Source organism: Cavia porcellus, unplaced genomic scaffold, assembly GCF_034190915.1.
Source record: "Cavia porcellus strain 051 isolate PalLab524CR breed Dunkin Hartley unplaced genomic scaffold, mCavPor4.1 scaffold_8, whole genome shotgun sequence".
NCBI classification, from domain to species: Eukaryota; Metazoa; Chordata; class Mammalia; order Rodentia; family Caviidae; genus Cavia; species Cavia porcellus.
This window is the reverse complement of record NW_026947491.1, coordinates 16,038,697-16,053,219: the sequence shown is the minus strand read 5'-3', so window position 1 is coordinate 16,053,219 and position 14,523 is coordinate 16,038,697. Positions and strand designations below refer to the sequence as shown.

Sequence of the window (14,523 nt, the reverse complement as noted above, 5' to 3'; positions counted from 1 at the left end):
AGTCAGTAGATGCTCAGACTACCAGCTCTAGGCCTGCAAAGTCAGTCAGACAATTCAAGCATTCAGTTGCTTTTGTACTCAGTTGCTAACAGCTTAGCTTGTGTTCCTTTGAATCAGTTGGTCGCTTATGGTGGGGTGGATGTGTGGTGGTGGCGGCAGTGTACTTGTCTCCCAGCCTGCTTGCCAGTTGGCTCATGGGAAGGGTGAATTGGCTTCTTGTTTTTCCTTCTGTACCCAATTCCTTCAGTGGTTTTCATATTTCTTTTTTCATTAGCCCTGGAATTTTTTTTTTTTTTTTTGGTATTGGGATCAAACTCATGACCTCATGCTTGCCAGGCAGGCACTTATGCCACTGAGCTAAATCCCCAGCCCATAGCCCTGGAATTTGTAATACACATTTACAGATGATCCAAGCCCATTTTCAACACTATTACTCTGTATGTACCCCATTACAGGGATGATCCTATTCATCTCTCCTGCCCTTAGTATCTTTGCAATCATTAATTTCACATAGCTGTATAAATGTGTATGTGCCTAAGATTGTATTTGTCAGCTGTCCTGTGCCTGGGACATCTTACCTGACACCCACAATTTAAAGGAAGACAGGTTTAATTTGGCTCATGGTCCAGGGGATTCAGTCCATGGTTGGCTACCCCAAGGCAGGAACATCATGGCAGAAGGGTGCTAACTCACCTCATGGTGGCCAGGAAGCAGAGGAGGAACAGTGCCAGAGAGGAAGGGTAAGGAGCAAGGTGCAGACTCCAAGGTCATCCCCCCACACCCACTCAGAAGTGTGTTGTGCCAGTCCCCTGCGTAGATCTCAGATCCCATCTACTCTTTGTGTACAGTGCCATAGTTCGTGAGTGTAGGTAATCTGATGGTGATGCCTTTCAAGGTGAGGATTATGTGCTGGACCTGAAGGTGTTACACCTACTGCTTTTCCGAGCCTGTACTTTCTTGAGGCAATACAAAAGGTCTTGGAACAGTGTATCTTTAAAAATGTTCAGAGGAATTAATGCATTCTTCCATAGGTAGTGCTTACTTACTAAGTATAATACAGGTTCTCTTAGAGCCTAGTAATGTGAGCACACTTTAAAAAAAAAATCCAAGCCCTGAAGCCGACATAGTAGCTGGGCCCTTCCTTTGGTCAGGGTCAGAGCCAGTGGGAGCATCAGTGGGGTGCACGCCGGGATCTTCAGGATTTGTACCTGGCACAGGTGCTCCGGTGCTGAGAGCCAAACAGCTGTGTCTCCTGCCCCTTCGTGCCATGCAGGAGTTGGGTGTTCCAGGTGCAAACCTGGTGCAGAAGGCACCGGGGTGGGTGCAAGGGCCACGGACTATGCTCCCCCTGCCGGGAGACGTCCTGTCCACCTTCGCTCTGCCTCAGCACCACCCATGTCTCTCCTCTGCGCAGGTGCTGAAGTGGGAAGTGGAGCTGATGGCCAAGATGGCGAAGACCATCGACAGCTTCACGCAGAATCAGACGAGGCTGGTGGTCATCATTGACGGCTTGGATGCCTGCGAACAGGACAAAGTGCTGCAGATGCTGGACACGGTGTGTCCCAGGCTTCTTGTGTCACTGACAGAGAGAGCACATGCACCACAGGGTCCCTAGGCAATGTGCTAGGATAGCAATAATGGGGTGGTGGTGGACAGGGTCCAGTGTGCCCATGACTGTGCATGGCCAGGGCAATCTGAGCTGTATGTGGGCTGCGGGGCTGTCCCAGTGGGATGGCGCAGGTCTCTGAGGATTCCTTACAGTCAGATGACGCAGACCTAGACTGAACAGAATGACATCTGATGAAAGATGAGAACTGTCCTAAGATTTTTAGGCCCTGAAGGCTGACCCAGAGTTTGGGGAGATCTCTGTATTTTGGAAAAAGTGTGCATCACGACGCCACACTTGTCCTCGCCAGGTGCGCGTCCTGTTTTCCAAGGGCCCATTCATCGCCATCTTTGCCAGTGACCCACATATCATCATCAAAGCCATCAACCAGAACCTCAGCAGTGTGCTTCGAGACTCCAACATCAATGGCCACGACTACATGCGCAACATTGTGCACCTGCCTGTCTTCCTCAACAGCCGCGGGCTTGGTGGTGCGCGCAGGTTCCTGGTGACCTCTGCGACCAATGGGGACATTGCCTGCTCAGATGCGCCAGGTGAGGGTTGCACATGGGTCAAGAGTTACCCTGGGGCGACTCTGTCATCCTCTGGGAGGGCGCAGCTGGCAGCACCCACAGCAGGGCTGACAGGCTCTTGGGCCACCTCCTTCAGGGCTGCAAGAAGACGCGGATAGGAGAGTCTCGCAGAACAGCCTGGGGGAGCTAACCAAGCTGGGGAGCAGGACGGCCCTCAACCGGCGGGTAGGTGTGCTTCGTGCTGAGGCCCCAGGGAAGACGTGGGTACCAGCGAGCACTGGAGGCTCTGTGAGTGCTGTGGCCTGTGAACTGGGGCACACATGGGTGACCTCAGTCCATGATGTGACATGGGCTCCTGTGGCCCTGGAGTTTGGTTTGGTTTTCTGCCATTCAATTTGGAGGTTTTATTTTTCTAAAAAAGTGTTTTTGGTGACATTTGGATATCTGCCTCTGCCATCTTGAGGTATGGATGCAAAGTTAATGGAATGTGTGACCTCGATGGTGCTGAATTCACAGCAGTGTGGGGCACTCCTGGGAGTCTGGGCTCCAGGCTGTGGAGGTGCCATGCAGAGCCCAGGGTCTGTGTTAGATGGTGGTGCCCCTCGTGTTGGGAGGTGGGGTTCTGGGGCTTTCCCTACCCCAAGCCTGCCATGGGTTCTGCTGGAGGTGTCATGAACTGGCCGATGCTTTAAAATCGGCCAGTGCCTCCTCGCCTTTTACTGTGGGGCCCTGTGGGAGCCTCTATGGCATCAGAGCTTCTCCCAGCGCTGTCCATTCCACTTGGGCTGACACGATGGCTTATGTGGCCATTCTGACCACAGAAGCTTAGTGCCCACTCTGCTCCTACTCAGGACACTTACCGGAGAAGGCAGATGCAGAGAACCATCACCCGGCAGATGTCCTTTGACCTCACGAAGCTGTTGGTCACCGAGGACTGGTTCAGTGACATCAGCCCGCAGACCATGAGGCGGCTGCTCAACATTGTCTCCGTGACAGGTGGCCCCTCCCTGACTGCAGTAGAGGCGCTGTAGCAGCCCTGGGCTTTCAGGAATGGGGTGGGGGGGAGGGGGCAGGTGGGCGTGGTGTGTGTGTGTGTGTGTGTACATTGCCAAGTGCATCTCAGGCCATGAACATCATCAGTTGTACATTATTATAGTAAAGCTTGATGACTTTGTCTTTCACCTCATGTTAGATTTAATTTTTAATTTTCCTCTTATTGGAAAGGGTAGAGCAAGACAAAACATTTGAACTTGAGCCCTGCTCACATTACTTATTCTTTTTTTTTTTTCCTTTTAGTACTGAGGATTGAACCCAGGGTCTGTGTACTAAGTTATATCCTCAGCCTTTATTTTTTATTTTGAGACAGGATTTCACTAAGTTGCATAGGTTAGGTTTGAACTTGGAATTGAACTTCAGGAGTGCTGTGATTAACAGGCTTGTGGCACCATGCTGGGCTTATCCTTTTGAATCTTTTGTTCTCCTGTACTCAGGAATGTGTGTTACCTATTGAGCACTGCTGAGTGGCTATCAGTGTTAGGAAGGTCACACCATAGATGAGTATCATAGTATCATAATTGAGTCTGGGATTTTGGTAGATAAATACTGACAGTTATTGAAGAGTTTTCTATATAAAAGTTGTGCTTTATTTGAAATTTGTTTTATTGGGCTTTTTGGAAGATACAGTTTAAAAATAATCTTAGATACCTTCTTTGGACATTTTGTTGTACTCTTTTTTTAGTATTTTAAAGCAGTTTCTCTGTCTTAGGCAGATCTGGTTGGCCTTGAACTTGTTCTATGGCCCAGGCTGGTCTCATACAGTTAGCAGTTCTGCCTCAGCCTCCCAAGTGCTGGGATTACAGGCGTGGCCCACCATGCCCATGCCTGGCTGTCTTTCTTTTTTTTTTTTTTATCGGTACCGGGGATCGAACTCACAACCGCCTGCTTGCAAGGCAGGTGCTTATGCCACTGAGGTAAATCCCCAGCCCCTGTCTTTCTTTTTATAGGATAGATATATCGTTAAGGTGGAACATTTGTTTTTATTCACTCACGATTTAAAAACGAGAGTTCTTCTGTTGTGTGACGACTGGTTACTCCCTGCCCCAGCTCCACTGTGTTCTTTGTTCTCCCCTTCCCTGGGCTCTGCCCTTGTACGGTTGTGTTGTACTGTACTGTTGCTCAGCTCTGAGGCTCATGAGGACACTGTCCCTCGTGGGCTGTGTGTCTGCCTCCAGCACAGCCCTAACTGCCTAGTCCCTTGCTTGTCTTGTCTTTCTCTGTCTCTCCCAGCCTGATCTTGGTTCTTGTGGTGTGGAGGTTGAGCATCTGTCTCTCATCAATACATAAGGTTCTGCACTTGGGCTTTTTTCTTGCCTTTTCCGTGTGGGGTTGAACCCAGGGCCCCCAGCGAGCCAGGTAGGTGCTCCCCAATGAGCCTGCGCAGCCCCTGCGAGTGAGAGAAGTGCTCAGCTAAGCTGCTGGCCTTGGGCACAGCGCACTTGCCCTCTCCGTGCCACTGCTTTGAGGGCATCACCCAGGCATGGGGAGTAGCTCTGTGTGGTGCCATCGTAACTGCTGTTCCCACTCAGTGCTGCAGGTTCTCCTCACAGGATTCTTTCAGTCTGAAAACTGCAGAAGGCATGTGTTGTGCTTGATTTTAATGTTTTGCTTAAGTACTTAAATTCTGTATTAACCTATTGATGTGCTATTAGAGTAGATTCCTCATGTCTTGTTATAATCTGCCACCCATTCACTTCCTACTTTTTCACCTGGTTTGCTGCCTCTCCCTGAACACCCTGCTGCTTTGGTGCCTGTTCTGTCCCAGCATCAAAACAGAGCCTGTAGGTTTCCTGGCTCTCAGGTGCTTGTGACCTTAGGTCTCGAAGGGTAGAGCCTGAAGACCCAGTCACTCGTTAGCAAGTCAGAGCCCGCTTTCCAAGCAGCAGAATTCAGGGATCACAGTATAGTTTGTGTGTGAGAGAGATTCACTGGGGGATGTGATTCTGGGGATGGGAGAGCTGGATGTGAGCTACATGCCTGATAACAGCAAGGAAAGGGCTCGTTTGGGAAGCCAGACAACTAGGAGTCTGCGATGAGATGCAGACTCAGGTGCTAACAACGAAGAAAGCAGCCGTAGCTGGATGTGGTACCACATGCTTAACTGCTGTGTGGGAGACAGAGGCAGAATGGCAAATTTGAGTTCAGCCTGGGTGACTTTGTGGAGACCCCACTGGTTGTTTCATCTAGATAGATAGACGGATGGATGGATCGATAGATTGGTGGATAGTTGGGTAGGTAGGGCTGCAGGTGTAGCTCAGTGGAAGAGTGCCACTAGAGTCAGTCCTCAAGATCCAAGACAAAATGCAACACACACATACGCCCAAATACAAAAAACAACATCAGCAATTCAGAATCCTTCCTAAATAATAGGTCTGAGAAACAGAAGTCAGGTAGTGGGTTACTTACATAGTTAGCCTGTAACACATAGAAACAGAAGTGTACAGGGTCGTGCACCCAGCTGTACCTAAACAAGAATGGGCCAGTGTGTTAGGCCCCACTGAAGGACCATTTGGATCTTAGTAGGGGCCCACTTAGAAGACGGACTGGCGAGTGACAGTGCAGACCATGTGACACAGTTTGAAATTTTTTGCCTGCTTATGTGTGGGTCTAAATCAGTAGTCAGTCAAACACAAAAAATCACCTGGAACTTAAACAGAATCATATTCAAGTCTTTTTAATCTCTATAACACAGCTCTCGATTGTAGAAATCATATAAACACTAGCTCTGACTTTATAGTATAGTGTATTGGCAGGTTTTTGAAAAGTGCATCTTTTATGGATGGATGCAGTGTTTCCCTTGCCATAATGTTACACGTCCATTAATTTTCAAGTGTTTTTGCTTTCCACAGGGAGGTTACTGAGAGCCAATCAGATTACTTTCAATTGGGACCGGCTAGCAAGCTGGATCAACCTCACTGAGCAGTGGCCATACCGGACCTCCTGGCTCATCCTGTACCTGGAGGAGACCGAAGGTGTTCCCGACCAGATGACCTTGAAAACCATCTACGAGAGGTATACACTGACAGCTTCGGTCCCTCCTGCTGCTGTGTGGCAGCCCCTTAGTGTCCTGTGAACGCTGCTCAGATGAGCATAGTGATGCTTAGTCAGACCCAACTTGGATGGCAGGCAATCCATTGGTGCATAAAGCCTTGTGCTGCTGCCATGGAACCATGCAGTGCTACTATTGATAATGTGATTGCTGTTTCTGTTCTTGGTGTGTAAATGATGCACCAGTGAGAGGTCAGCCTCCACGCAGGGGCCATATAGTGGTAAAAAGGAGGGACATGGTAAGTGGTGGAAGTGATTTGAGGTGGCTCCTCACTTCTGTTGCTGGGGATGGAGCCAGGGCCTCTCACAGCTGGGCAGGTGCTCTGCCCTGAGCCACACCCCAACCTCTCATCTTTCTTTAATGAGGCTGGGGCGATAGGTGATGGAGACCTCACCATTTCTCTTGATTTGTGTATCTGTGCACTCTTGCTTCTCTTGATGGACGTGTTGCAGTTGACTTTTTAGCTAAGAGTCATGCCTTGTGCAGTTGTTCTTTCTGCTTTGTGTGTGCAGGTGCAAGAGCTGGCCAGAGAGACCATCTGGGTTAGGGCCCACTGCAAAGCATGTTACACCTTTACAGAGCTTAGCTACTTTTAAAATTTAAAGTATCTTTCCATTTGTACCTATTCCCAAACTTAAAAATAGTTGCAAGGTTTTTTGTTTTGTCTTGTTTTTTGTCTTTTTTGGTGGGAAGCAAATCTCATTTAAGAAGATGAAGATTGAGTTGGATATGTGACATTTTGATTTGGTTTCTTAAAGGTTTCTCTATCTTTTTAAAAAGATGATTTATTTCAGCATAATTATTGGGATCACCACTCTTTTGAGTTGATCTGGACAGGGACTCGAAGTACTGTTAGTAGGGCAGCCGTCTTACACGGTGTTTCATATAATACCTACCCTTGTACAGCTGATATTTTAGTCTCACACTGTGCTGCGGGGGTGATCATTTTTTTATGCCATAGTGGAACTGGGTAATCTGTTCTTGTCCAAAATACCAAATAAATGTTTCATATTATTTCCAAAAAAAATAAAAAAGGAAGTTGCAAAAGTAAGACTAGTGAGAAACAGCTTTCTACCTGCCTTTGTCCAGCTTGACATCGGAACCGTTTCACTTCTGCTTTCTCACATGTGCACTCTTTCTGTATCTGTGTGAATATATATACAGGCATATAGCTTGCCCAGACTCTGGGAGGCTGATTACCCACAGTGCATGATTCGCTCTCAAACCTTAAATTTTGAGAAACTTGCATTCTGATCAAGAATAAAACACACACATTTAAACAGCTGGAGGACAGCAAAAGTAAGGTAGTTTAAGCAGTTTGACATGTAAGCTTTACCAGTCGCGGGCCAGATTGCTGTTTCCTGGATGGTAGAAAACTTTGTCTATAGGACTGTTCTTTCCTGATAGAAATTTCCTTGTCTTTTTAAATTTTTCATCCTAATTTCTAACATTGAGCCACATGAGAAATTTTCGTAAGTTAACTTTTTTTTTGTGGTGGTGCTAGGGGTTGAAACCAGGAACTTGAGCATGATAGGCCAGTGTTTTATCACTGAACTATGTTTCCAGCCCTTAAAAAAAGTGTGTTTTTAAAATTAATTGAAATGTATTACAGACAAAAGAGACTTTTTTTTGATGCTGGGGATTGAGCTCACAACTCTGTGCTTGCAAGGCAGGTGCTTATGCTGCTGAGGTAAATCCCCAGCCCAGAAAGAGACTTTCTAACATATAGGTTAGTGAGAATAGTAATTACTAGATCTTGCTTGTGAAAAACAGTATTTGTGAAAGAAATGTTTTGAGAGGTATTTTTCATATGTAACGAAAAGTGGAGTGGATTTTTATAAAGGAATATTTTATTTTGTTCAAGTAAATACAGAATAGTCTATGTTAGAGGTGCAGTGATGTCACCTTTGTTTTGTAATTAAAGGAGCCTTGTCGGACTCACTGTGTTTGGGTCACTGGGGCTCACAGTGACATTTTGGAGAAATGCGTGTGTCTTATGTGACTGCAAGAATTTTCAAAGAATATTTGTAGCTAGAACAAAGAAGAAGAAAAAGCAGTGCAGAAAGCAGTGTTTGAGAATTCATAAGGCGTTGACAGAGTAGATAGAATACGATGATTTAACATGAAAAACTGTAGGAGGATGATTTGATTAACATGTTGCAAACCACCTATTGGCAGGCATTTGGATGATTTAGATGATGGTTTCTGGTTAACCATAGTTGAATTCTTTGATGCTTGTCATTTGAATAATAAAAAGTTTTATTTACAGCTGACAAAAAGCATCAGTATATAATTGATATTCATTTATTTTATTAAAGAAATCTGATTTGGTAAAAACAATCAGAAAATAGTATTTTAACGCTAGTAGTAAAATTTATTTTTTTAATCTGTAAAAGGCTTCATTTATTTTTATAGTAATTTGATGACACATCTGCTTGCTTTATTCAGCTGAAAAAGAATGTTGGTTCTCGGTGTTTGGCAAAATTGCTTTGTTAAATTATTTTCTAAATTGTTCAACTTTTAACAAATGACATTTGATACTAACACTGGAAAGCAATTTCAGCTAATTGAGTAGATAGCTCTATAAAGCATGGGAACATTAAGATGACGTACTGTTCATTCAAGATTATTTTAATTGGTACAATTATTGTAATTTTCTTACAATTATGTGTTGAGCTAAAAGCTTTTGTCTAGATCATTTGAGGGTTTTTTGGTTAACATACATTTAGTAAGAAAGGGAGTAAAATAAAAGCTAGCTAAAGATTTTCTGTCTACTTTGTACTAAACAGCATTTTAGACAACCAATGAAATATTTTAGTGTGAAAGTCTATTTCTGCTATTTCAAGCACTTAAAGAATGATGAAAGTTTTTTTGAAGATCAAGTTTCGTAGTTTTCAGTAAGATAATGTTTTAAATTTTCGTTTTGGCACTGTTCAGGCAGTCTCTTACACAGGATCATGAGGTCAGGGTCATTTTGTGTGAGAGAGAATGTACTTCGCTTTGATACTCTCCTAAACAGCTTTCAGAGTGCTTCGAGATGGTGGCCACTCTCCATTCTGCTGCAGCAGCTGTGTGCAGAGCACGCACTGTGGACGTCTGATTTATAACCTTTACAGCTTTCCCTGAGCTCTGCATGCTGCTCTGTGAATGGATGTCCTAGGATGTGTTTGTCCAGCTTGTGCCTAGGGTTTGCTGGGCTGGGTTTGATTTGATTGCTGCCGGTGTCTCGGGCCTCTCACCTGCTCATGGCATCTCGGGCTTCTCCCCTGCTCCTGGTGTCTTGGACCTCTCCCCTTTCTTCCTCTCCTGTGCTCCCATTCGTCTACAGCGCATTCTTGCGCTGAGCGGACTTGTCTCATTGGTATGCAGACATCAAGGAATGGGAACAGCTCTAGAGACTGGATGCCAGTCGGGTTGAGTTTGTGGAGTTGTCTCACCTCTCTTGTAGTAATCCTTGCACTCATTTTCTTCTCTTAGATTTTGAGGTAGCAGAAATTTTTTTTAACATTGTTTCATACATGCTGCTTAGTTGGGAAGCTCACTTTGTTTTGTTTTGTCTTTTTGAGAGAAGTTCGCACTGTGCATTTCAGGCTGGTGTTTGCATTTCAGGCTGGTGTTCAGCTCACTTTGTAGCTTAGTCTGGGCTTAAACTGGTAATGATCCTCCTGCCTCAGCCTCCTGAATGTTGAGATTACAGCTGTGCTCCACCAGCCTGGCATACTTTTTTCAGTTTTTTTTTTTTTGTCTTTTTCCTTTTTATCAGTACCGGGAATCGAACTCACGACTGCCTGCTTGCAAGGCAGGTGCTTATGCTGCTGAGCTAAATCCCCAGCCCCCTTTTTTCAGTTTTTAATTGATAGACCTGTGTGTACTTAAAGCAATGTATCAATGGGATGTTACTGAGATAGGAATTTTCCAAAGCATTGCACTTACCTTGTATATCACAGCATGTTTCTTAGCAACTCCTACAAACCCCAGCTATGCTGCTTTCTTCAGCTCTGACTGTGTCTGGCAACTGCACAGGCTCCGTGTGCATTGCTTCAGCAGCCGGCTCATGGCATCAGGCCCTTCTGCAGCTGGGCTTTTATGTAAACTTTGCACTATTTTTATGTCTGGTTTTTTTGGTAGGTGGCTTTTCAGTAGCTTTCCATAGGATGAAGTTAATTTTTAAAATACGTTTTCAGCCATTAAACTTGTCATATCATTTTCAGCATCTTATGTTAATGTGGGACCCCCCCCCCAAATCTTAATATTTTCAACTTGTATATTTCTAACCTCAACCTGAAAAACTCTGCTGTATTAATGCAACGCTGTTTAGAAACACCAGAGTCAGTTTTTCTAAAACATGTTTTGGAACATAAAAGTATGTTTGGTACATAAAAAAAATCATTACATATGCAAGTTTACAGTTTATTTAGAATACAGACCACCTTGCTTGTTTATATATTTTTATCAAATCTGATTATTGAAAGAGTCAGATTTATCCCCCAAATTAAAGAAGCCTTTAGAGGTCAGTAGTCAATTTTTTTTCTTGAAGTTAATTTTTCAACAAAGATTTGTGATCTTAGACTATCAAATCAGTGTGTTTTAATGTTTTTAAAGATATGAGAAAAAAAGAAAATGAATACAGCAGTGTGTAGCACAGCGCTGGCCAACCGGCAGGCCCCCAAGTGGTCACAGTGCTGGCTTTCTGCAGTGCCCTGGATGCCGAGAGGGGGCAGCGTTTCCCTGGGAGAGATAGTTGGTGTCCTCTGCTGCTGCTTCCCTTTGTATGAAACTAGGGGAGAACGGTTTAAGGCGAGGCTGAATTTCTATTCCTTTCTTTTTTTTTTTTTTAATGATGTTTTTCAACAGTGAGATGAGCAAATGAATTGCTACCTAATCGTGGCATAGTTTGAAGTTGACTGATACCTTATCCTCTAAAGTAAGTCTTCCTTATTGACTTTGTCCTCTTAATCTTCTAAATATATTTCCTACTTTTACCTCCAGTGGAACTTATTTCCTGACGCCTTTACAACTGAGTCACAGCCCTGTCCCCTCCTAAAATGCTTTTAAATTAGCTTTGGAGAAGTAGCTACTAACTAGATATGAAAGAAAGACTAACTTTTAAAATTGATCTTCTTGCAAATTTAGATGTAAATTATTAAATACTAAAGAGAAGTCAGTTCTGTAGTTATTTAAGGTTAATTTTTTTGTTTTTGTTTGGTGTTTTTTTTGAGACAGAATCTCACTGTGTAGTTCTCACTTGAACTCACAGTGATCTTGCTGACTCAGCCTCCCAAGTGCTGGGATGTTAGGTGTGTGCCACTGGTCCTGGCCAAGATTAAATCTTTTAAGATAACTTGTGTAAAAAAGTTTTATTTAATTGTGGAACATGCTCGTAGGATGACCCTTGAGTTCAGAGCCCCTGTACGCTCTACCTGCTGTTCAGAGTTTATCGCACTGTACCCACCTTCTTCTGTCTGAATGATGGAATATGCCGAATGACCCATCGCTTGGTGGGAACTTATGGTTTGATTAGTGGTGTGTCAGACAGCTGTAAAAATTCGAGTTCATTTTCTTTCACTAGAACATTTTGAAATGTCATCCTGTGCTGTAAATCTCTGGTGCCAAAAAGCAGACTGCTTTTTGATGAAGATGCAGTTTTTATGTCAAGTGGGTTATGCACCAGTGTTTATACTCCGTTCCCTCAACCCCAGGAGAAACTTCTTCTCCAAGCAGACTCTTTTGCAGAATTTCAGTGAACAAAGCGGAATTAGTGTGAGTTAATCCACTCAGCTGATGGCATTCTTAAATTAAACTAGTGGAGCAGGGGAAGGCCAGCAGACTGTCTGGACACCTGTTACCAGGTGCAGAGTTGCAGGTGACCGCTGCGGCCCTGCAGCCCTCAGAGCATCTGTTTGCTCAGCCTCCAGTTAGTTCTGGCAGTGAATGGATAAGCTCTGCCTGGAGCAGGTGCCAGGTCAGCGGCACAAACCACCTCCCAGGGATAGCCATTTCCTTTGAGTGACGTGGAATGAGAAGCACAGTGTCGGAAACGTGGGTCATGGTCCGTGGCCCACAATGTGTGGTGCAGCCCGTGGTGAGACTGCTGAAAGGGCTGGTGCTTCCTGTCGCTTCTGTCGCCTGAGCTGTGTGCCTGGAACGGGGCTGCGGCTATGTGTTCCATGCAGCATTTTGTGAACAGAGAGGCTTAATTCAAAGTCCACACACAGCCAAAACTCCAGCAATGGCAGCTTGGGGGTATGCTGACACATACGTGTCACCCTAGCACTCTGGGAGGCCGAGGCCAGCCTGGGTAACTTAGTGACATAGTGAGCCTCTGTCTCAATGTGAAGAGTAAGGTGGGTGGGAGTGTAGCTCAGTATGAAGGCCCCAGGTTCACTTCCTAGTACTGAAAAGAAAGTTCCAGGATGACTCAGACAGGAACTGGCACATTGGTCTTCGTTTTTTTTTTTTTTTTTTTTTTTGGTACCAGGGATTGAACTCATGACCTCATGTTTGCCTGGCAGGCGCTTAAGCCACTGAGCTAAATCCCTGGCAGGAATTCTAGTTTCATATGCAATAAAGTAGAAGTGCTCTTGGGTCTTAGAATAGCGACTTTCCTGGGAGGGGAAACTACACCAGTGCAGAGGATGGGTAGGCGTAGTGGGGGGAACGGGAAACACAGAAGGCTCCTGAGTGCCTAGGCTCCAGCTGTTTGCAGAGGTGGGGGGGTATGCCGACCAGTGTCTTGTTGTCTCTGGGTCCTCTCTCGGGCCGCTGTGCTGTGCTGTGCTGTGTGGCTGTTTTCTGTCTGTGTCCCTTCTGCCTCCCAGAATCTCCACAGTGTTTTGTGCAGGATAGGTACCCATAAGTGAGCTCCCAGTGGAAAAAGCACTTGAGGGCTTATGAGGTGTTCAGTTTGTTTCACTGTAATAAAGGTCTAAAGAAAATGTGGGCTGGGAGTGTGGCTCTGATTGAGGGCTTGTGTAGCACATGCAAAGCCCTGGGTTCTATCCCTAGCAAGAGAGGAAGAGGAGGGAGGGGGAGGGGAGGGAGACAGAATTTATCTTAATGTTTGACCTCCTATTAAGTACCGACATTAGTAAGCAGCTACTTTCAGAAAAGTGTAAGTAGTGCCTTCACAAATTGTACTCTAAAACTTTGCTTACGTTTTGATTTAAAGTGAAAATTTCTTCTGGGCAGTTTAAACCCTTACCTTGAATAGAAGTGCTGTGAGTGGCTCACTGTAATTCCTGCCTAGGAGCCCAGGCAGACTCTGTAGACCCTGGCATCTGTGATTAGCGTGTGGCACCATGCACTGCTATCAGCATGGACAGGTGCTGGGGGTTGGTGGTGGGGAAAGAAGCCCCATGTAACACCATGAGGAGCTCATGGATGCCTGAGGTTTTAAACCGCTGTCCATGGGCCATTTAGCTGCTGGTGACTCCAGCTCACATGATTCATAATGCTGGAAGTGGAAGTTCACTCTTCATTGGAAAGTGAAGCTACTTCAGTTCTTTAAAGGCTACATCTATGGAATGGAGGCCCGTGTGACTTTGAGGGCCTGTTGCCATAAGGTTATCACATGAACATCCCATCTGGCAGCGGGTTCTCGGCCGAACTCAGCCTGAGTGCCTCCTGCCTGGCCGTGTTCCTGCAGGAAACACTGCCCGCATTAAGGCTGTGCACTGGTATGGGAGTGCGAGTCATCTGTGTCATGTGACTTGTGAGCTGTGTTTCTGTCCCCATCCTGCCAGCCTCTCTCCTCTCTGCCGGTGTGAGAGATGCCTGAACTAGCTGGGCTGCACAGTGTACTCATCCCCCAGGTTCCCTGTTGCATTTCAGATTTATCTGATAATCAGCTCAAATACTGCTGTTTTCCCATCTCAGAGAGCTTCTCTATTAGGGGCACCTGTGTGTCCCTCTAAGGACCCCAGCAGAGTACTAAGCCCAAATTGCTCTTTTTCTCTCCTCGATAGCACCCGATTTCTTTCTCATTTGCTAGTATTGTTCTCTGGATTTTCGAAGATGACTAGGCAGGTATCAGGTCTGAGCAGAAAAGCACTGATCCTGAAGAACTCGAGACTGTTACCCAAAGCAGGCCTTCTGCTTTTCAGGGAGGGGCTTCTCGCAGTAGAACCTGCTGTTCAGGGTTGTCCAGGTGATTTCTGAGCAGCGATTTGTGGTGTATGGGCCCTATGGGAAGCTACTGTGCTCAAAGGCACACTTTCCTGAGTTTGGTGTTCGCGCATGTGTGCCTGGGTATCACCCGCTGGCAGCCATTACTTCTGGAA

At 45.5% G+C, this 14,523-nt stretch overlaps 1 protein-coding gene across 15 annotated transcripts in view; it reads left to right on the top strand.

Moving 5' to 3' along the window:
* Kidins220 (kinase D interacting substrate 220) overlaps positions 1-14,523 on the top strand; it is a 71,738-nt gene that overhangs the window by 32,453 nt on the left and 24,762 nt on the right. For all 15 annotated transcript variants that reach the window (XM_023562950.2, XM_023562951.2, XM_023562949.2 and 12 more), the window contains exons 18-22: positions 1,415-1,555; positions 1,917-2,160; positions 2,276-2,364; positions 2,991-3,135; positions 6,045-6,207. In XM_023562950.2, the coding sequence (XP_023418718.1) occupies positions 1,415-1,555; positions 1,917-2,160; positions 2,276-2,364; positions 2,991-3,135; positions 6,045-6,207 (782 nt within the window). The remainder of the gene's footprint in view (positions 1-1,414; positions 1,556-1,916; positions 2,161-2,275; positions 2,365-2,990; positions 3,136-6,044; positions 6,208-14,523) is intronic.